Source organism: Pelecanus crispus, chromosome 1, assembly GCF_030463565.1.
Source record: "Pelecanus crispus isolate bPelCri1 chromosome 1, bPelCri1.pri, whole genome shotgun sequence".
Classification (NCBI taxonomy): domain Eukaryota; kingdom Metazoa; phylum Chordata; class Aves; order Pelecaniformes; family Pelecanidae; genus Pelecanus; species Pelecanus crispus.
Window position 1 is genome coordinate 206,797,426 of NC_134643.1, and position 23,783 is coordinate 206,821,208.

Genomic DNA, 23,783 nt, shown 5'->3' on the forward strand with positions numbered 1-23,783 from the left:
TTTAACAATTCCTATCGCTCTGTCCATCCCTGGCACCTTGGCTCCAAACAGTCTGGGAGGATAGCCAGTAATTTGGAAGTTTTTGTTAAGAAAGTCTCTTTAACAAAAAGTGGTTTTGTTTCATTGGTATACAGTTTCTATTGTGCTTGTTACAGTAGTGTATGGCACACTTCCGAAGTACTACTTGCATCTCCACTGTACAATATTTACTCCCCTTTGTATGTAATGATCAGTTAAAATATATTAAAACTGGTGTTGATGGTTACTGGACTTTGGCATCAGGAAAAAAAGCTTTTTTTATTTCAAAAAACAGCGACAAAGGCTGGACCAGTGTATTTCATAAAGGAAAGTTGGCTTTTAAGTTGTGTGTTAGGATAAGCATTTCATTTACCTTACCTTAAATCTTGAGAATGAAAAAGAGACTTAAACCTTCAGTCTTCATGGATCTGTTTCTCCAAAATTAATATGTCTTTTTATCTCTCTTCAGAGACATCATTCTAATAGGGTAGTTTTAAAGTTTCTTTCTGAGGCTTGGGGTTGTTGTGCTTTGGAGGGAAGTATCCAAAAGCTTTCAAGCATCAGGCTTTCTGCATATTTCTCTCCTTTTTTTCTTTTTCTTTTTTTTGGGGGGGGGGGGGGTGGGGAGAGGGAAAAGATGTAGTAGATGGTGTATTGCAGGTGTTGTTTTTGACTAGCTTTTATCACTTCTGGTGGTATAAATTTAATCACGATATACCAACATGGTAAGTGTAGCAAATGCAAAGGAGGGCTAAAACAAACTTCAGAGTGACCTGAGCTATTAGATCAATAGAAATAAGTGGAAACTGAATCTTCCCTGAAAGTAATACCTGTAAAGTCCTGTGCACAGCAAGAGAAAGTAAACAGCAAGGCTGGGAAAATGGATTGCAATAAGTTTGTTTCCTTTTTGTAGTGGTGATTGCACAGGTGCTAGCTTTTATATTGCTGAAATACTTGAATTTCACTTGCAAGGATGGAGCCTGGATGATCCCAGAGGTGGTTCACCCAAGGATCTGTACTCCTGGAAGTTTGAGTTGTTCTAGTTTGTGTTAGAAAAAAATGAAGTAATAGTCATAGAAATATGCTAATAAAATAAAATAAGGACGTTGGAGGTGGTATTACATTATTGGACATCTTTTAGTTATATTATTCCCCCTTATTTTTTTTATAGCAAACTTTGGCCTGTTCCATTTTAACGGCGTTGTTGAGCGAGTTCTCAAGTTCAAGTAAAACCAGCAACATTGGACTAAGCATGGAGTTCCATGGTAACTGTAAACGTATATTTCAGGTAAACTAGTTCTGTATCAATATATGTTACCTGTCTTTTTAAACATTGAGAAGCAGAAGTACCTTTTTGTGCCAGGCGCATTCAGGTACAGTGTGTGCCTAACAGCATTTAATAGGACAAATACTATATTATAAATGCAGATACTGGCTACTTCAGGAAAGCTGATAATGTATTTTTTAAAAACTTGTATCAAAAAGGTGCAATCCCTTTATGCCTATTTTATGAATGTAGAGCTACAGATCTTTATGTGGTTGGACTCTTTAATTCCTTGGCTACCAATTGCAAACAAAACCAACACTCTGTGGAACAATGATAGTCTTAAATATAGCTTTGGTTCAAAGCCAAGGAGAGCTATGTATTTAAAAATATTATTGCAGATGGTGTAGTCTGGTTGTCTCAGATATATTGTTTGGCCAGGCAGAAATGTTTTTGTGAAGGCATTGCTTTAAAGTGACTGTTGTGGAGCAACTTACCAACTTTTTTTCATGCCAAAGACCAACCCTCTCCTCCACCAGTTGTTAAAACATATTGTTAAGTTTTTCTTTTAATAACTAGCATTTATGAGAAGGTTTCTTTTCTTACTCCTTATAAACACAATCTATTAATTTTGGCAAAGGAGTGGGTGTGTTCTGACTGACAACTTCAGAATATTTTCTGTATTTTAATGAAAAACAGGGTGAAAACAGAAAATTCTTTTCTCTTTAGAAGAGTATTTCTTTTTAATCAACATCTTAATTAACGACTGAGACACTCTATTAATATATTGTGTTCGTCCTGACTATAGGAGGACGATCTGCGGCAGATCTTCATGCTCACAGTAGAGGTACTTCAGGAATTCAGCAGACGTGAAAACCTCAATGCTCAGATGTCTTCAGTGTTTCAGCGTTATCTTGCACTAGCCAATCAGGTCTTAAGCTGGAACTTCCTTCCTCCAAATTATATCCTTTTAATGCCAGGCCCTTTATTTCAGCTGACTTGGGTCACTTCTACCAGGTGATAAGTAAAGTCTTTGTGAGGAGAGAAAAATGTAAAACTTACAAGCTTTACATTTAGTTCTTGATTTATGTGTTCTTCCGTTAGTACTCTTGGTCACCCCGTGCTTGCTAATAGATGCTTACATACAGAAGCTGCTGTTGCTCTTCATTAACGTTTTAAAATGTTTTATATAAAAGGCAAAACTAGTTCAGCAGAGCAGCCCCCAGTTATGGGTTCATGGTCTATCTGGTTGGTGCAGGGGAGAGGAAACGTAATATGCTGCTTTAGTGCAGAACCAAATGGTGAAGAGGTCTAAGCTCTGTTGAATTTTTATGCGGAGATCTGATCTGTTCTACTTTTCTCCCTCAGAGAAGAGGAGGGGGCAGGTAAATGCCCCATCAGCTAGCAATGTGCCTGCTCAACTGACTCCCCATAAAAGAGCATGGATATATGCTAGGACATGTAATAGGTTCTCTTTGGTCTGAAGAAGAAGTATTTGCTAGCTGAGAGAAGAAATGGCATCTCCTTTTTTTGCCAATACACAGGTGTTGTTGCTTCCATTTTGACATCTTTGTGATGTGTGCTGATTATGAAAGTCCAGAGAAAGGTGGAGATGGAAAGTAGAGGAGGAAATGGGAATCGGGAAGAGTCTTAGTGAGGGAGAGAAGAAAAAAGATACAAAAATGCTCAGCCCAAAAAACGGGCTAGAAGAATATTGTAGAAATAGTCGATCACATTCTCTATTTAACAGAGGGCTAAGACAGCACTTGCAGTAAAACATTACAATGCTTCTTTTAAGAGCTAGACTGTCTTTAAGATGCTCAGCAAACTTTCCAAGAGCCAAATTTTTAAGCTGGTTTATAAAGTTTTTTCTTAAAACCCTTTGAAATTGCTACTAAGTTACACATACCACAGGAATCTGGATGTTGCCTTCAAATCCACTGTTGAGGATTTTATTTACTTTCCTGGTTTGACGGTCAGAAGGCGATGTCTGTGTGTTTGTGTTGTCTTTTCTGTTTGTTATGCAGAGGGCAGCAAAAGTGAAATTTATTGGAAACTGGATATTCCTTGGTTCACATCTGTAAAGCAGAATACCAGTTATATTTTCTTTATGGAAGGTGCCACAGATTAAAAATAAATATCCCACTCCTATTAATCACTGAAGTGATTTGGCAGGGGTCCAGAGAGGAATTTAGTTTATATGCCTCCAAGACTGAGACTAGAGTCCCAAATTCTGATGTTGTTACAGTTTGAAAGTGGAGGTTCTAGTTCTTCATGAGCACTTTGTCCTAGGCTAAGGTTTGCAGTAGTGGAGCTAGATACATACAAACAAGATGTGAAGCCTTGGGAGTTCCAGCTTTCATTTATAACTGTATAAATGTGGTTTAGTCTATAGGTGCTAGTAAGTAAGTGTTAATTGAAATAGCTGAGCAAGCCATACTGCTGCTTAAGGTTAACCGTGTTTTCTGCTGCTTGGCCTACTTGAGCTAATACAGCTGTCAAAGAAATTCCGGCTGCTTCTGGAGATCAGATGGACCTTCAGTGTGAACCACCACAAGTGCTCTTACATGGCTCTCTTTCAAATCTTTTCCTAACTTCTGCTCCACTTGATACCATCTTTTTGTTTTCTACCACTGGGTATTTCATTTTGCTGTAAGAATTACAGCACCAGTGTGGGTCAACCTCCTCTGTGTAGCAGCCCGGTTTCACAGAAGTTGTAATGGCTTTAATCACTCTTGAGAAACGTGGGTCTTAGCTGACAAAGATTCAGTAACTGTTGGGGTTTACAGCACCATGTTGATTATATTGCGGCATAAATCTCTTTTCCTGAAGAAGACTGGTTTAAAAGTAACTGTTGATTGTTAGCTCATGGGCAGTGAAACTTAACTTGACTGCAGTGCCTAAATGGGTAGCACATTACATAAGAATTGCTGTGTTGATTGATCAGTCAGTATCCTTTTGGTATCCTCTTTCCAAATCTTGATAGTACATATGCCGAGGCAATGGGCATAAATTTAATACTAGAAGCTTGGAGTAAAAAGATCCATTGTATCCACAGGTACATGTTTTTTTCCTTCCTTGGTATTTCCCCTGGCAAGATAGTATTGATTCTTAGTATTCCCTACAGCATAATATTAATCTGCAGTATTTGTATATAATTTTTAGCAAGATTCTTTATCTCTAAAAAAAGGAAGTAGCATAAATGTGCCAAGAGGCACATTATTTAAATCACTAAGTTGCGAGAATTAGATCAAAATATATAACTTCTCAAGAGTACTTGTGGTGTTACAGGATAACTTAGTATGTGTTACATTGTTAAATGGACAGTGCTGGCACCAATTATAACAGAAGAGTTGTAGTAAGAGTTGTATTGTCTATTGCTAGCAAGAAGAGCTGACATGAAAGATGCATTCTGGAATAGCCATCTCAATGGAGCAACGAAAGAAGAGAGGCTGGAACCTACCTACTTTTAAGTTGGAACTCAATAATCTTTGAGTGTCTTGGGATGTAATGCCTGCAGTAGGAAGGGCAGGGCTTGATGACCTAGGAGGCCTCCTTTCAGTCACGTGCAGTTTCTTCGATTTCATTTTCTAACACACAGGCAATCATCTATTGTTATTTTTATCTGCTACCTCAAGGTATTAGTTCCCCTGGTGTTTGCGGATGCTTCAGAGGTTTTTGGCAGTACTGTTGGAAATGACAATAACTTAGGATTCCTATTTTGCACTAAGAACGTATGGCAGTCTGTTGTGGCATGCTGGCTTCTTTAGAGTTTCTTTTTTCAGTGCTGTTACAGCACTGTTAAATATTGTGTACTTGGATGGAACTAATTTCAAGTGCATCTTTTCTTAAATGAATGTTTTGACTAATTAAGGAAGAACAGGTGATCAGTACTAAGAGGTACAGCCCTCTCCTTCACAAGAGTGCCTTCAAGGATCCCATTCCCAGTACATTATCAGTGTCCAAAGTCTTCAGTTAAGGAGCTGAATGTTGCTGGGCTTTAATGCACCTTGACATGGATGTATGATATGTCCTGTGGAGTCAGAATGTAATTATAATTTATGTTCTTTTACCTCTAGAGATGTTTCTCACTTCTTCTCAACTTCGGGATTTATCTATTCTTGGCAGCCACATTCTAACGGACTTGTGATGAATGTCCTCAAATGCAAAGGTTCTTAAACAGAACATAAGATTTTGCCCAGCTGTCTCCCATCTACAAAAAGGTGTTTATTAACTGACATTAAGAGCTGTCATAGAACTACTTATCCTTTATTCATTAAGGTACGGATTTTTGCAGCTTTTTGTAAACAGTGCTAATAGTACGTGAATAAAGAGGAAATTGAGCTTTAGTTCTTGTTTTGGATTTTGTGCCTCTGCTTGCGTGGACGCAAGCTGGCAAATTTTCAAGTGAACGTAGAATAGGGGATTGGATTTAAAATACAGGTTATGTAAACCCAATGGGATGCATTCCACTAATGTGCATCCTTGCTGTTCCGTTAAAGTTGATGGTGCGATGGCAATTGTATAAACTGAAGCTTTTGTCTCATTGGAACGCCTTTTTTCTTTTTTTTGTATGTGTGTTCCTCGGCCACACAGTTAAAGGAACAAGCTCTTCATATCTCTGTTCTGAAAATGTCTTTTATACTTCAAGCCAGAATGAGACACCTTTCTGGGAGATCCTGTGAACCATATAGCTCTGCAGACTTTCAAGATCTGAACTCGGTCCAACCCAGATTGGTAGCATCTGTTATGTGTAATGGAAGTGCATGAAAAACACAGAATGCTCCAGAAAACTTGAGGTTTGTTTTGAGGAATGATTCAAGTCGGCACTGCTGCTGAAAAAGTATCCTGCCCTAGCACCTCCCATGAGTGTGATATGAGCAGGGAACGACCTGGCTGAAAACTTTTTTTTAGCGGGTTCAGGTCCCCAGTTTGATTTGTTGCACAGCTACAGAAATGATTGAACCTGTACCGAGGAGCGACAACACAGATTTCCTTCAGCAACAGGGCTGCTTTCCTTAGGTCTTTTGTTTGTTAGTGGCCTGGGATTATCTTGAAATTACTACAGCAGTCTGTCCTTACCTGAAAGATGAAGGGTTGGGGTACTATCCTGGCTATTCTTTGGGATACAAAGAAAAAGGCAACGTAAGTAAAAAAAGCTGTATTTAAGAAAGTGCAAAAGAGAGCTGCATTTTGCTTTTATCAGACTTACCACTCTTAGGTGAAAACTGTACTGCCTTTGAAATCCCCAATGTTTAGAAATTATTTCTAGGGTACTGTGTGTTTTCTTGACAATCCTTTCTAGCAACTTTTAAAGACAAAGTTGGGCAAAACCAAGAAGATTGACAGATCCCCTGAATTTGGTCATAATTGCACTAAACATGTTTGTACTGATATTGAACTTTTTAATAATTAGTGTTTCATCATTTGTGTTTTCCTGAATTAATTCTGAAATCAGTTTGCAATGAAAGAGCATCTTAAAACCATTAATATCAGAAGAACAAAAGAGACGAGTAAGGACCCCTTTTTTTATGAAGGGGAACTGATAAATATATAGGTGTGTTTTTTCTCTTCTGCTCTCTTGTCCCAGTGGTTTTAAGTTTCCAGTTTTGCCATGCTTTGTCATCAGCTTCTTAGATGGCAGCCAGTATATAGTGGAAAGGTGTGAGCTTGAGCTGCATCTGCATGGCAGTCACTTCTGCATAGGTGCTTTTAAGTGTAAGCTAGGCTTAAAGTGATTAGCTTGCATACTATTAGCTGTATAACCATAGCAGCAAAATGTAGCAGGAGCTGCAGAATCCTCTTGAGCAGTCAACGTGAGAGTTGGTACTGGCATGGCTACACTGCTAGCGGCTCCGGAATTGGGCAGTTTTAAAATTAGCTTGGGTCTTCCTATGCCTGTCGCTGCACAGATGGAATCTGAATCCAGTGTCTCCAACACCAAGTAGTTGTTTCATTCTCATGACAGTTAAGAATACTTGTGTTTAATAATTAAATATTTAAGCATATATTCCTTCTCCTGAATGCTGGATATGTTTGCTGAGAGCGTAAGTTACATAAAGGTTTGTGAAGCATTTCTCCATAGGGGGCAGCAAGTCTCTGCGTCAGTGTTCTTCCTAGACTCATCCCATGTGCTTGGCTGATTAGCTAGCAAGCCAGAGGAGGTCTTAAAAATCCAAATATAATCAGTATGTTAGCATTATAACACTGGGTGGCAGGTTTCCAAGCAGTTACCTTTCTAAAGCAGTTTTTTTATTTGTAAAATAAAAGTCTGGGACTGACACAAAGCTCTCCAGAAATGTTCCAAAAACCAAAGGTAAAGTGATTAAAATAACTTTTAAGAAAGATATTTAGGCCTTAGCACTCCAGGAGTTTTCCCTCCATTTCCAAGTTGTTCTCAACAAATTTGTGAATGGGGGTCTGGCAGAAGAAATCTCAGCTTTGATTTCTGAGTTCCTAATTTACTGCTTTGTGGAAGGGCAAGCCTTGCCTCCCTTAGGAAAAAGACCGTGGTATCCATTCTCAGATACTGGAATTTGTGGGAAGTCCTGAAGTGAAACGTTACACACCCTTGTGGCTGCGTTACGGTATGAAATATTTTGATACTCATGTTCATCCATCAGTCCCTTCCTGGGACAGAGGCAAAGAGTGAGAGGAAGACTACATATTTGTTTATCTTTTATTTTATTTTTTTAATATATTCCTCCAAGCAGCATATGAAACTTCAAATTTATCTTCTTTTTTTTACAAATTACAATTTTAAAATTACAAATTTACAATTTAAAAAAGATTACTCTTATTTCTCCAGCTCATGAAACAAAACCAAGCGTAGAGCTAATGCCTAAATTTATGTATGTAGCCAAGGATAAAAGAAAATCTGTCTTATACATTATGGTCTTCTCTTCCTCTCTAGGCAGTAATTAGTGAGCATATGAGCCTTATACATGAAGGCATCTAGTTATATTCTTCTGCTTTTCAGTAGAGCTTGGTACATGTTACTGAATAATCTGTTCAGATTCAAGCAGAAGTTTCTAATCTCTATAGGAATCAGTGCCAAAAGTTCTGTCAACTGGGTAAAACATTGCCGTGCTTCTGGTAGCTGTTTCTTAGCTTGGATTTCTGTGTTGTTCAGAGTGAACTGTAATGAGAGTTACTCATTCTTCAGTGGAATTGGGGGTGTTACAAACATTTGTATTTATTACCAGAAGTGGTTTACAATGTTTTTCATTCAAAAAACAAACACCACCCCCCCTCCTCACTGCCCCCCCACCCCTTCAGGATGTCATAGTAGACTGATCTGTGCTTATCATAAATCTATGTTATAGCTTGAGTGCTTACAAAAAAGTGTTGTGCTAGTTCTGTACTTCTTGTTTCCTCACAAGTATTGAGAATTAAATTAATTTTTGACGATGAAGACTGCGTTTGTCTTGTGTACACCCATGTACTAGGTAATTTAGTGCCATTTTTTTTCAGGTTTGGCATAACTGGGCTGCTGGTAATAAGGCTGAACCATAGCACAGAATAAGTTAAGGTATTTCACGGTAGAAAGCATCTCCACAGCCAACTTATGCTAATGTTTGCATACATCTAGTACACGATGGAAAATGGGTGCAAGATCTCCATAATAGGTGCAGGCATAATTTGTATTGTTCAGTGAATGGATATTTTACCCACAAACCTGCTATTGTCGGATGTGTCATCAGTCCATTAGCATGAGAAACAGTACTAAAAATAACAAGATAGGCCTGCTAAATACTGAGGCTTGTTAAAATAGTGACAGCAAACTGGCCCGTCTTTCATTCCGTGTGAAAAGGGTTATATAGCTGGTCCCCTCTGTAGACTCAGCTCAGGGAACAGCAAATTGATTTTCAGAGATTGATAATGTATCTATGACAATATTCTGATTGATGTATTTCTAAGCCAGTCACTTATTGGAGAGTTACAGCAAAGGACATTCTTGTCACTAAACAATTTTAAAATACTGTTTTTTCTAAAATACTCCAAATGAAAAGGGAAGAAAAGAGTAGCTTAATTTGCAAGATAAAGTTAGTTTTAATTTGTAATATTACTCCTGATAAAGGATGCTTGCATGTGATGATTTCATTCCCCCCCCCCCCCCCCTTTTTTTTTTAATCTGGGAGAACTGAAGCATTTTTTTATCAATTAAATGACATCTGTATTTCAGATGGAAGTAAAATAGACAACTCTGTTATTTTTAGGTTTTCCCCATCTGAAATAATGCACATCTGGTATGGTTCAAAACACACATATAATTTTGAAGTGGTGAAACTGTTTCTGTTTTGCACTAATGTGAAAATCCATAATTGTTATGCATTGTAATGCGCTGACAACAGTTCTGGACACATACTACCAGTGAAGGTCCACTTGGAACTGTACTGTGGAAGAAGTTGCCTTTTTGGAATGTGGTTCTGCACAGTGTTAGGAATTTCTGGTTTTGGCAGAACTCAGAAGACAAGTGTAAATAAACTAAAGTGGTGCATGCTGCTTTGTGCCACAATCTTTCATATTAAGCTAGATGTTGGCTTTATATATTGTTCTCTTAAACAAAACCCATCAAAAGTTAAGAGGTCTGCTTTCTTGAATGATACCATTGTGAAATTTATTTTCTTCTACGCATATAAATACTTTTTGATACACTTTTTATAATACCTGATGACTTATGGTACAGAAGTTAATACAGTTCATTACCAATAAGTAAATTACATGCAGCTGAGCATGCTGTTGCTTATTCTGATGGTTGGGTTAGAAAGGGATCAGAGAGGATAACAAAGGGTTTAAAAAAGACATGAAAACATAAGTAGCTGAGTTAAAGCAGTTTTACTACTATTTGGGTTGGGGGGTGTCACAGAAGGAAGCACTTTCAAAAATCTTTGATAGACTCTCTTCTGTGTGATCAGACTGACAAAGAATGTAACCTGCTTGCTTAAATGTTTTTGCTTATGTCTGTTTTTTCTGTACTAGAGCATTTGCAGAATTTTGTAAATTAAGTTATGCCAAAACACATGGTAAGAATGGAAATGAGTGCAGCAAAATCCTGGCTTCACGGTGTGCGCATTTTTCATGCACGTCTTACAAACATGTGTTTAATGTGACGATGCCTTGTGGTGCCTTATGCTTTTGTTCTTCACAGTGTGATTAAAAAATGTAGATTAATGCAGGGCTAACATATCTTCATTCTGTGATGCATATTTGGCTATTTAGAAAAATAGGATATAGATTTCAATGAGCTATCTTTAGCTATCATAAGGCCTTTTTAAAAGCTGCCAGGAAAATTTTTTAGAAAATGATTTCCCATTTTGCATAAATTTTAACACCTGTTAATTGCGGTTGCTTTTTTCCCTTCTCGCTGTGTCACATTAGACACCCTGGTTATCAAAGTGATCGTATCACTATGGTATGTCTCATAATTATGATCAAACTGTTATCTAACATTCCTGGAGCATTCTTTTTTTCAATACTTAATACCTTTTATTCCTTGGCCTCATGCATGAATTATGCTGTGTATGTGAAGAGGCTTAAAGTTTGTTTCCATTACATTCTTTCTGAATGGATCCTGTTGTATCTAGGATTTTTTTAAAGCCAAGTAGGAATGTTATTGTTGACCTTGACACCAGATAACTGGGCAGACATTATATAGCTATGTTTGAATCCTCACAAAATGTGATGCTAAAGCCAACAGAATCCTGGCGTGAGACCCTCCTGGACAGCAGAGTTATGGAGCTTTTCTTTACAGTAAGTTTCTTTCTTCAACTTTCATAGTCCAGACCACAGGGAAAGCAGCTCCTTCCTGTTCTAAAACTGTATTGTCGGACTCTTCCTTTTGCATCAGGTAGGACTGATTCTGTTAACTTCAGCTTGCTTATCAAAGCAAACAGAACTACTGTATTTTTCCTGGGTTACCAAATATGTATTTTGCCTATAAATTGCCTTAAATGAATGGCCATTAACAAAAGAAAAGGGTGTAGAGTTATCTGAACTTCTGTACGTTTAATACTTTTGCACATGTATTCATCAAACGAAACCAAGTGTGGTGAGCAGTAGTGGAGTAGTTCTTTCAGATAAGGTGTAATGGCTCTCAAAAAAGATCAGAACAGTATGTTTGCTGATCTTAAAGCATTTGCTCAATGGAACAGCTGAAAATAAGTAATGTAACTGCAGTTTTCTAGCCAGTTTCAGCATACAGAATTCTGCATCTCTTTCCTCAGCACAAAGTAAATCCAAACAACTTAAAATAGATTGAGTTAGGAGGGATGGGGAAGAGGTAGAGTTGGGGTAAGGGAATGTAATATTCAATTTCTATAGCTTAAAAACCCCATGATATTAATACAGGATAAAATTAGTTTTCTTTATACTGCTGTTGGGGGGAGAAGTTTGTAGTCTTTGCTCAACTAGGAGTTACTGTAGCAGCAACATATATTGGCTTATAAATTCATTTACTATGCTGTTTTATCTTATGCTATATCTCTTGGGACCTGAGAATTCAGCATTCTCAGGCTATTTTCATTTTTGCAAAGCAGGGAAATAATGTGCTCAAGACTCGAACAAAGTTGGTTTTAGACAAAATAAATGTAACTCTCCAGTGCTGCTTGAGAGTTATCTGATACGTGCTTGGATACATGTCCTTACTTTAGGATTTTTTGATAAATTAGATTTTTTTTTTAAAAAAGTTTTTTGCCTGCAAGTTTATCTGTTCCAGCAGTTTTGAAAAGGTGAAAAAATCACTGGCAGAACTCTTAGCAGCTACACACAATCTGAACAGCTGTCTAGACTATCCAGACAGTTGCTACTGTCAGCTGTGAACCTCCACATGCAAATAACTTTTTGGCTTACATATTAACCCTTCCTTGTTTAATAGCATGAAGTTGTCAAAGTTAAATATCTGTTTCTTTGGTTGATTTACAATTACTTATTCATGATAAGAATAATGTTTTGAATAACATGCAGAATTGTTTTAATACATTTGCGTTTTAACTTAATAGTAACCAAAACCTGCCTGTATTTGATTATTTTTGAATGAATGCTAGCCAGGGCAGTATGCTGTCAGTTTTGGTTTTAGATTCCTGATTTGCAATGCTTGAGGCTTGTAGTATTAGTTTGCTATTTGAAGTAATGTAAGTGAATGGTAGTAATTTATATTCATTTGTCTGATCTGAGAAATTTTAATAACCTTGCAAAAGTTGGCAGGACTGCCATGTTAAAGAGAGAGCCTTCAGTTCTAATCTCAGCCTAATGTGGGATGTCTATGAGGAGGGGTATTTCTGTTGTGGGGTTTGTTTCTCCTGCTAGTTTGATCTTTCAGAGCTTAACTGCGCAGCTAATCCAGCTAGTTATGAGTTGGGTGACGCTGCAGCTATAATGCCACAGAGAAATGGTTAGTGTGTTAACTGCACTTTTATATGTAATATTGCTGAAATAATTTAACTAAATTTGCTTCTGGGTGAAAAAGCTACCTTATATTTATTTATTCAGTAAATCTTACGTGAAAAAAACCAGGAGGCATGAGCCTAAGAAAATTCTTTAAATCCCTATGTGACAATTAAAATAAATGTGTGAGAATATGATTACTGAAATATTAAGATCTGAACCTAGAAAGTCTCACCAGCAGAAGTAATGACATAAAGGTTCGCAGAAATGCAGGAAGATTACTGTTGCCCTTGTATAATGTAAGGGTGTTGCCAAGGAAGTGATGCATTCATTTTTGTATATGTCTTCAGTGTTTACCTCTGCTAAAGAAGCATCTATATAATCTTGATTGAACTTGTTGACTAACTTTAGCAAGACTCTGTAGCCTAGGCATAGTTAGCATAATAGGGATGACTGTCATTATTGCTGTTTTTAGAAGGAGCAGTATGTCTGACTGGCTGGCATCTGTTTCTCTCTGTAAGACATAACATTCAGTAGACAGTTCAATTTTCAACATGTAGGTGAGACTTAACTAAATGTTAGTTTCAGTGAGGTAGTTCAAGGCTTGTGATTTTGTGAGCTGAGTCACGATCTTGACATTTGCTGTGGTTTAGAGAGTTGTAGAAACCCTTGCATTTCAGACTGAATGGAAGTTATAGTAAGCTTTTTTTGGTGTGTGCTCTTTTGGATTGAGAGCCATGTGACTGTTGTAAGAACACCCTATTTTCCCTGTATTATTAACTATCTCACTTCCTGAAAGGTACATCGAAAAATCAGAGAAGATACAGATATGGCCCAAGATTCATTACAGTGTCTGGCACAGCTGGCGTCTTTGCATGGGCCAGTCTTTCCCGATGAAGGTTCACAAGTTGATTACCTGGCACACTTCATTGAGGGATTACTGAATACTATCAATGGGTATGTATGCCTGCTCTCTAAATTTAGATGGCATCTTTTAATCTTTAGTTTGGAGCGTAGCCTATCTGTGTGGAGAACTGGTATGGCTTGCTTATTTCTGGGTATAATTTGTGCTTACTGTTGGATTACTGAAATTAAGAAAAGGCAGTTCAAAGTAGGTGCTTCATAAGTAATATGAAATAGATATATTGATTGAAAATGTATCAACAAAATAAATTCACTTTTAGCATTTCTCTTCATGGCAAAAACCTAACTGCTATTTCTATCTATAGGATTGAAATAGAAGACTCTGAAGCAGTGGGAATTTCCAGTATTATCAGCAACCTGATAACCGTATTTCCTCGCAATATTTTAACTGCTATTCCAAATGAACTTTTCTCTTCATTTGTTAACTGCCTCGCACACCTCACTTGTTCTTTTGGAAGAAGTGCTGCCTTGGAAGAAGTGGTAAGTGTCTGCTCTCAAATAGTAGGTAGGCTTTTTTTTGTTTCTCTCTATTTGTGATAAGCATAAGTAATATGAGAATTTGTCTGTTTTATTAATAACTGTTGTGAATTCAGTGGTTTTGTTCTATATATTTCTGAAATCACATCTGAGAGGATTTTCTTTTTGTTTCAAACAACATAATGAATGTAATTATACACTGTGTGCATCTTTCAGACTTTGTTTTGATTTAAAGCACCTGTATCATTTTCATTTTTAAAAGAATGGATTAATTTAAAAATATTAAAGTCTTCAAATATTGCTGACTCGCTCTTGTAGAACTTCTCTGAAAACTGTTGTAGATAATGAACAAGCTACAGTCCTGAAAGCTTAAAATGACTACATGAACATATGGACAGACTGAGACTTAACTGCTGTCAGGAGTTCTGAGTCAGGAACTTCTGTTTTAAGTGAATGTAGCTGTTAAGATCCATTGTTAACCCCATACTGTTCAAATCATCCCTTCATTGCTGACACAGTTCAAATGGTAATTCTGTGTACAAATTAGCACAGGAATTCAGAGGATTTTTTTTTCTGTTTTACCTCTTTCAAACTTTGGTTGTACCATTAAAGAGCAGTTGGGATAGTCTTAGGTTTCCTGCTTCTAAAAATTGCATTAAAAATAAAAACTTCTAAGGAGACCTAGTTTAAGGAAAAAAGCCCTTAAGAATTAAGGCAAATTATCTTGCACTTGAGCTATTTATGTACAGTAGCTATTGATTTAAAATGAGACTATCAAGACATTAGCCAATATTTCCCCATTATCATTAAAAGTATGAATTTTTACCAGTTTTGCTATATTGACTGGGCTTAATTACCTGAGTTTGAAAATAATTACAGACGTATTTATTTACAAAGTTGATGGATGTGTTTCTTTACCAGAGATCACTGGTGAGTTAATTAGCATTCATTGCAGAGCATTAGATCATGTCTTTGTTACAAGGTTAAAATGCATTACATTTGGCCCAGTGCTCACTTAAACTTTCAAGTGTATTCATGGCTTAGTCAAGAAAAATTGATGATCAAATTTAGCATCTAAGCTACTTTCCAAACCTTATTGGTCAAAACTTGCCCTGCTTTTGAGATTATTTAGTGGAACATTGAACAGATGTTCTGGTGCTCACCAACACATTTAGGAATGCTCCTGAAGCCTTTATAGAAAAGATTCAGGAAAATCATAGGCACCTATCATTTAAATTAAAGGGACTAAAGTGATGTTGTTTTCTCAATTAGCCTCCTGTTACTTGACAGCTAGAATATGCAACCATGTTTAATGAAAGGAGTGCTCAACATCATGCCATTCAAAACGCTTCATTTCTCAGTAAAAGCTTGTACCGCTATCTGGTACAAAGAGTTTGTTTTGGAAATGACTGGCCAGTTATGCCTAGTAAGCTGTGGCTGCCTATGTTTATATAATCCTGTAGTTTTTGCTGAAGAAAGTCTTTTCAGTATTAAACTTAAATGTTCTCAGATTCAGCCACATCAGAAAGGGAGAGTACAAGATTTTTTCTTTTGAGAGAGAATTTGCTCACAGTCCTCAAATCTTTGGATCATTCTGTGGAAAAAGAAACATTACACTTCTGCCACTTCCATTCAGTCATAGGTCTTACAGGTGTACAGTATATATCTTGACTTCATGCTGTTTCTCTGATTTCCAGGATGATACAGAATTCTGTGGAGATGAGCATTAAAAAAAAAAAAAAACCTTAGCAGTGTGTCAGCAATCAGGCATGCTACCGAGATTTTCAAGCTATTGGTGACTTAATCCAGATGGTGTAATGATGCTGGGTGCTGAAAAATTACTATTTTGCATCCCTGAAAGCAATCTTTTGACTTAGGAATGTCCCAGCCATGGTTAATGTGTTCCCTGAGCTTCTTGCTTATAGGTTGCTTGTAGTGACACCTTCAGTGAGCTCATGTGCCGTCTGTAATTAAAAGCTTTCGATAAAAGATTAAGTACTGTGTGCATTTTGCTCAGAGGAGTCCTGAGATAATATTCCTGGAACTTTTCAGAAATCTGAAGTGCAGCAGAATGCAGGCAGGCTTACTCCATAAGCTTTGCTGGTCGGAAAAGCTGTTTTCCCTGTATTTTTGCCACTTCATATGCCAGCGGAACAGCTCATGTGGACATTGCAGAAACCCCATTAGGCACAAGGGTTCTGCTTAGCTGAAGGCCTGCTATGGAAACTGTCAAAATTGGGAAGTCCTGAACCATAATAGGCAAACCACTTCAAAGCAGCTAATACTGATTTTCAACCAAGGGGGAAAACCTCACAATCTAAACATCATGTTGAAATGCTGGTTTACATTAACCGGCCTATTGGGGTTGGGGAGAGTGGCTGAAGGAAGTTGAAATGTTTGCCTGAAGAGCTACACTGGTGGAGGGCAGTAAGCTTCAGCAGTGCTGGGGCTTAGTTTATGGTCCAAGTTGGACCAGTAATCTCTTGCTTTAGTTACACTGGGTCTGAGAGAAGATGCTTGTCCACAGCTATGCTTTGCCTTGCTCAACACTTAGTGCTTGTGTGGAAGTAGAAATCAAATAGTCCATCTGAATTAGTGAAGAGTATAAACAGGATGTTGGATGAAAAGTCAAATAGAGATAGAAATATCAAAAGCTTCTTTTTCTCAAAATGAATCTTAATGCACTGTTCCTGTCTCACGATGGCTTTTTTTTTTTTAAATATCATGTGATGGGAGAGATCGTTCTGAATTTGGTCTTCTCTGCTGTGCTTCCAACTCTTTCCAACTTGTTGCTGCTTGACAAATTTTACAGGTGTTCTGTCTTCAAAGGGTCAGCAGACTAGGAAGAAAGTATCACCAATTTTTCTTTTCCTTTCCCATACTAGAGAAATTAAGCATCTTTGCTTTGGCTTTACTGGTTATATCTTGCCTCTCCTGAAGATCTGAGTTCTGAGCTGAGCTCTGCTATTGCTTCTGTTTGATCCATCAGAATGATTCAGCTCCCCAGTCTGCAGCATGTCACTTAGTTTACCTGTATGACATATTTTGTAGCCCAGCTGTAGCTAATCTGAAAGAAAGATTGGGAATTTTTAGTAAGGTTCCTTTGACCAAATTTGTTCAGTATGGATAAACACTTTCTACTATTTGGGCATGTACTTTATGCGGGCGCTTATTAATCCTAGATTCCTTATGAGAATACCATAAACTGTTAAAACCATTTTTTTCATGGCATTACCTTCTGTATTACCTTCTTAAATAAATGAATTGGATAGATTTGAATTCTTTTGTTGTTCATAAAAAGACATGTCTGTTTATTGGTTTATGCTCTGGATTCTTACAAATCATTAGAAGTTATATGTACATTATATATGTAAATATGTTATACACGCATGTGTCAAAATATTTCAGGATTGAATGACTGTCTACAAATTTGTGTGTCCTTTAGCCAAGTTTTAAAAAGACATGTTGTAGTGTCCATCCTAAATTTGTGGCTTATATTAGTGTTGAATATAATTTTACCTCTCTCCTTGTCATCTTCAGCTTTTGTTTTCACACTTGCATCAGTGTGTCCCATACTTTAACTTCTGTAAATACGACCATTTTGCAGTTATAAGATGATGCTATGAAGCTATCTTGAAATGCTTCCAATGTGATATCAGTTTTCCCTCTTAATCAGCCATCCAGCCAATGTTTTCTTTTCCTTGCCTGTTCATCCAGCTGTGTTTGTAACTTCACTGAAAGTCAGGAATTCTTCTGTCTGGAGCATGATTAAGGCCCTAATATCTCTTTATTTCATCAAGGAATCATTTTACTACGCTCTGCTATCTCATAGTAACTTTTGTGAGTGATGCTGTTGGTTAAAACTTAAGATGACTTCTTAGAGGAAAGAAATGTCCTGCTTTAGCAGCGTGTTTATCTGTACAGTCACTCTTAAGTTATTTGAAGTTGGATATATTTACTAAAGTTCAATTTTTACATCAAATCAAAAAGTTGATAGGTACATTAAAAATACTTTTAAAAATAAATGGCTTCTTTGCTACCTGGGTTCTTTAGTTTGCCTGTAGCCCAGGACTTTATTTTTCAGGCATGTTACTTCCTTTTGCGACTTGTGTACCAGGTAGAAACACATAACTAAAAACATGAAGCATCAGTTAAAATGCACTAAGCAATTGGAGGTGCAGGCTTATTCTGTGGTATTCTGCTTTTCTTTGTTTGTTCATAGAATGAGAAGTTGTGTATCATCATCAAAACTGGCTACCTGTAACACTTGCAATCTTACAGTGATTTCCTCTGGAACAGAGAATGGTCACCTTTTCTCTCTCTTTATTTCAAAAATAGTGGAATACATATAAATCTATATGCGCACATTCTATATTTGTCTGTTTAAAAAGAAATGGCTCGGTTCTTTGTTACTAGTAAGAGCTGAGATGCTTGACATCTTTGGGGTAAAAGCTCAGTAGCTCCTGTAAATAGGTAGTTATGCATTAAAGGCAATTTAAGACTGTTTTTGTTTTGAACATCAGGTGAAGAGAAATAACTATACATTTTGACAGTTTTTTAAAGCCTATCAAGCATGAAAACTGCACTGACCTTTTGAATGCATTGCTTCAGTTCATTCTGGTATTTTTTCTTGGCTATCCTTAGGTGGGTTTTGTGACTCTTTTTTTTTTACTTGTTTCAACATTAGAACATCTGTTAAATAATAAGGATATAAGTGTGTCCCTCTAGTTTAGTTTAGGAATAAGATTTTTTGTTTTGTTTCTTTCATCTCTTACAGCTTGACAAAGATGACATGGTATATATGGAAGCATATGATAAGTTGCTGGAATCTTGGCTTACTTTGGTACAAGATGACAAACATTTCCATAAAGGTTTCTTTACCCAACATGCTGTTCAGGTCTTTAATTCCTACATTCAGTGCCATCTAGCTGCTCCTGATGGTACAAGGAATTTGGTAAGCCCTCATTCTAGTAGTTCTTGATGGTGATATATAGTAACTAGCCCATGTCTTTTGGTGTGTACTATATTACATAGCTCAAGGGAGCTAGTATAGAATTACTATTTGTGACTTTGGAATTGAAAAATTTGCTGAATTTGTTACTCAGTGGACATTTTCTAGTCCATTTCTCTCATTCTGAAGAGGAAATAAAGGTATACAAAGTTGGAAATCGCTTTAAAAAAAAATAGAAAAAACCAAATCAGTGAGCATCTTACTGTTTTTCCCACAGATGCAAGGATGAAACTTTTGACCCTCCTTCTCTGGATTAGGGTCCTAGTTAAAATCCCCAATGAAATTGGAAGCCTTTTATACGGTTGTTATGTCCCATACTTTATCTTCAAAGTGTACTTTTAAAGTATAATTGATATGCATAAATACCTGACAAAATGTTGAATGACTATGCTCAGACTAGAAGAAACTTGCAATATTATGTGGTTCTTTTGGATAAAATGGTACATGAATTCCCAATTGAACTTTGAGGTGACTGTTCTAGAGAAAACCTAAAAGTACCTCAAGTATCTCTTGAACCATTGAGAAAGTAGATTAATCTCTTTGCCAGGAGTCTGGATTTTACTAAAATAGATTCTCATACAGAAAGTTGGATGTAGATGAATTAATTATTGCATAGATTCAATCCAATAACTGTATAAAATCTCTTTAATCTGATGCTGTGCAAAGATCTCTGAGATACCTCATTCTGAAAAGCACCATATAAAACTTAAATTCTGCTCTCTCAATATGTAACAGATGGTAATAACAGTGCCAAAACAGAAATATTTCACAAGGGAACTTTGAATTCATATCAGGCGATCTTGACATAACTTGTATACACAGGTTAATTCATGTCATTCTGTGAGATAAGTCATTTATCCCATGGGTAACCTTTTAAAAGCCACAGCTGGCATTTTAGAATGCTTCTTGTTCAATATCAAAGCAGTAACAGGAACTTCCAGTCTCTGCTTTGAGAGCAGAGGCTTCACTCTTCAGTAAACAGCTGCAACTTTGAAGTTGCCAAAAGAGAATGATTTGCTGGGTTACATAAAGAAAAGATGGGTTAAAAGCACTTTGGATAAGGAGTTGTGTGTGTCTGGATTCAGTTTTCCAGAGCCTTTATAGAAACAAAGCAGACTGATAGCTTTCTCTGTCACTTGTATTTTACTTTGTTAGTTGTGTAAATGTTATGATTCTTTAAGAGGTGGGTTTTTTTTTTAAACATTTTGATACTTAGTTTCTACCTATAATGGTTCATCTCTTCAAGGAATAAGGTCTGATTTATTAAAGTAGTTTTATAATGCAGCCAAGATAAGCTTTGAGAAATCAAACAGTACAACTTCTGCACCAGCAAGAAATGAAACTGAGATGATGATGATGGTTACCAGTCTTACATTTTCCTGAGGTTACAGCATTTACCTTTTAAAGCTTTTTCCCCTTGAACAATGGGTTATCGAAAATCTTTAATGAAAGAGATGATTTTCATTTCATCGTGAAAAATACTACCTATTCTGTGATTTATGGAAGATCTCAGACAACAGAGAACGATATCTTTGACTAATGAATAAGGGAAAGCATGGAAGTTCCAGTGTTTAAAATGGTTCTTGGTCTGCTATATATGTGATTTGAAGTGCAAATTCAGCAGTCTTCTGACCATGGGGTTAGCAGACCATATCTGTGAGCCAGAGTCATTCAGTACCTTATATCACAGTTCTAGCAGTGGATGCTCAACAGAGCTGATTTTTATACCCTGTGGTGTAAAGAAGCTGTTTTGCTGCTGTCCAGCCTGTGCTTATCCTATTAATAACAAGTATCAATTTTCATAACTCTTATCCTTGACTCTTTTCACAGTGAATCTTGACTTGAGAGCACTGTTGGAAACGGTAGCAAATACACAATTAACTGTATGGGGCATTTTGCTAATGAGTTTGTGAAATGCTGTTTTCAAAACAATATGAAGCCATGTTCACTCTTCTGTGTCTAATTTAGTATGAGTCTGTTGTTCATCCATGTAAAACACCTTGAAAGACAAAGCCAAAATCATGTAGAAAATTGTGGCGATGATAAAAGTTAACAAGTATAACACTAACTGGTTGCTTCTAATTTTGTTGAAATATCCAAAGACTGCCAATGGTGTGGCCTCTCGGGAAGAAGAAGAAATAAGTGAACTGCAGGAAGATGACAGAGACCAGTTCTGTGACCAGCTGGCCAGCGTAGGCATGCTGGGGAGAATTGCTGCAGAACACTGTATACCTCTTCTTACAAGGTATTTAAAAAAAAAAAAAAAAAAAAGTCATGAATGTAAATCAATAAAGCCATCAAATATTAAAAGCCTGACTTTGCTGAAACAATTTAAAAACAGTGAAGTTATTTTACTGTTACTTTTTCACAGTTTATTAGAAGACCGAGTGACAAGGCTCCATGGTCAGTTGCAGAGACATCAGCAGCAGTTACTTGCCTCACCAGCATCAGGCTCAATTGACAATAAAGTGCTTGATGACCTGTATGAGGATATTCATTGGCTTATTTTAGTCACAGGTTAGTGAACAGCTTTAAATAGTACTTATTCCAGTATTCTTATTGTAGCTGCAACACCTCAGAATAAAAAATAAAATCCCTGTATATCATCTACTCTTAATTGACTATAAATTTTATTCTTTATGATGCTTGCTACTCGCAAAGTCTTTGTTTTACTTTCATCTGCCTTGAGTAACATGAATGTTATCTTTAAAAGGTTGATGAAATCTTTACATGAAGTATGTCCTTTGGAAATTCCTGCAACTAATTTCGTTACAGATTTTTTGAGATGTGTTATCAGTCAACCTATTCAAGAAATTAGTCTGTTCATGATATCAGTTGTATTGTCTGGGGGCACATGACTTTATAAGGGAATCAACATGAGATCAGGATAACAGTATTACTCAGTGGTGGCAAAGAATCGAGTAAGTTCCAGAATCTCTCAGTGCTGATGATCCATGTCCTGGAATTTCGTTATGTTTCAAGGAACTTGCATTTAGAGCCTTTTTGGTTTTGATTTTTAGATGGAACTATCTTACATCTGTTTGCAAAACATAATAACAACTAAGACGGTGTCTGTACTTTGTTAGGAGAAATGTATACTTTATGAAATATTTTGTGGGATCTTTTTGAACATCTGATGTTTTAGTTGCTCTCAGATGTTGACATAAATGTGTTTATAATATTTTTGTATCACTGTGGGATGGAGTTTGTATTTGTAGCTCACAGATGGTTATGAGATCAGATGTTGAAAACTACAACTAAAGCTGGAATTAATATTAATTATCTGGACACCAGAGTATTGTATAAAAACCCATGCTTCTCCTGATCTGCAGTTGCTATGCAAGGAAAACTTTGTTACAGCACATGTACTTGATGTCTGAAAGCCTCTGACAAATTAGAAATGTTAGCAGAACGGAAGTCCCAAATGAAATGGACTCGATGGGGAAGCTGTAAAATCAAGGTGCTTTTAATCACATAACAGAAGGAGAAAAAAGTGACAACAAAATGTTGCTTTGGTGTTGTGCTCCCCCTCTACCCGCCCCATAGTTGAATTGACTGTCGTACTTTCACATTAAGCAAAGCTTACCTCTCTTTTTTTTACTTTTTTTTTTTTTTTTTTTTTTTTTTTTTAATTTGGTGGTTTATTTTCCAGTCTTGGTTTCTTGTCACTTTAGGTTCTTCTCTACTGAATGGCTTTAAGGATTCTAAAGTTAACTTATACGTATTTAAACAGTGTTAGTCAGGGATTGTACAAACACTTGGTTCTGGTGTGATGTGTGCAGTTAAGCCAATGGATTCTTTAATCAAAAAACCGTAAGTTAACCTAGAGTAGATGATTATGATCACTCTTTCTTTTTTAATGTAAGGCTACCTCTTGGCTAATGATACTCAGGGAGAGACTCCGCTAATACCTCCAGAAGTAATGGAATATTCCATTAAACATTCAGCTGAGGTTGACATCAATACAACACTTCAGATTCTGGGATCTCCAGGAGAAAAGGCCTCTTCCATCCCAGGGTACAACAGAACTGATTCTGTAATTAGGTAAGGATGCGTCTTGTGCTATTAAGTATGTTAAATGCTTTTTCAGAGAAAAACAGTGAGAATGTGAGTGGACTTCTGTGAATTTAAAAAGTAAAACATCAGTATGTAAACACTGAACATTGGAAAAGTAGTGCCTCTTAACTAGTATTAAAGTAAGGGCAAATAATTTATAAGAATGGTTTTATAACAGACATACTAAGGCAATGCTGTAAAAGAGATTAAGAAAAGACAGAAAAGATGAAGTGATCTTTTTAGAGTAAAGGCAGGCAGGGTAAATACAGATGATATTTCAAGTCGAGGTGATCCAGGGGAGGGCTGAGAATAAAAATGAGAGTAAGGCATCAAAACAGATAAAACTGAATCAAGATGGAAAGGCTGAAATGACTAGATTGATGACCTAATAGTCTTATCACAGGACATGAGCCAAAGTCTTGGAAATTAACAGAAATATTTTTATATCTCTACTGAAAACCCATCTTTGATCTATTTGTTACAGAAAGTCCTTAAAATGACTTAAATTACTAAAATGCTGGTAGATCAAAATCTTTAGATAATACACTATATGCTCTATAATTCATTCAGCACATGTACAGCTTAAGCAAACACTTTCCAGAGCATCAGTGAGCTTGTCTACTTTGAATATGAGTTACTGCCCCAGCT

At 36.7% G+C, this 23,783-nt stretch overlaps 1 protein-coding gene across 1 annotated transcript in view; it reads left to right on the forward strand.

Moving 5' to 3' along the window:
* Nucleotides 1-23,783, forward strand: part of XPO4 (exportin 4) — a 79,799-nt gene that overhangs the window by 40,389 nt on the left and 15,627 nt on the right. The window contains exons 5-13 of the mRNA XM_075719625.1: nt 1,190-1,306; nt 2,091-2,244; nt 10,923-11,035; nt 13,467-13,624; nt 13,897-14,071; nt 18,846-19,022; nt 21,182-21,324; nt 21,451-21,596; nt 22,946-23,123. Of these exons, the coding sequence (XP_075575740.1) occupies nt 1,190-1,306; nt 2,091-2,244; nt 10,923-11,035; nt 13,467-13,624; nt 13,897-14,071; nt 18,846-19,022; nt 21,182-21,324; nt 21,451-21,596; nt 22,946-23,123 (1,361 nt within the window). The remainder of the gene's footprint in view (nt 1-1,189; nt 1,307-2,090; nt 2,245-10,922; nt 11,036-13,466; nt 13,625-13,896; nt 14,072-18,845; nt 19,023-21,181; nt 21,325-21,450; nt 21,597-22,945; nt 23,124-23,783) is intronic.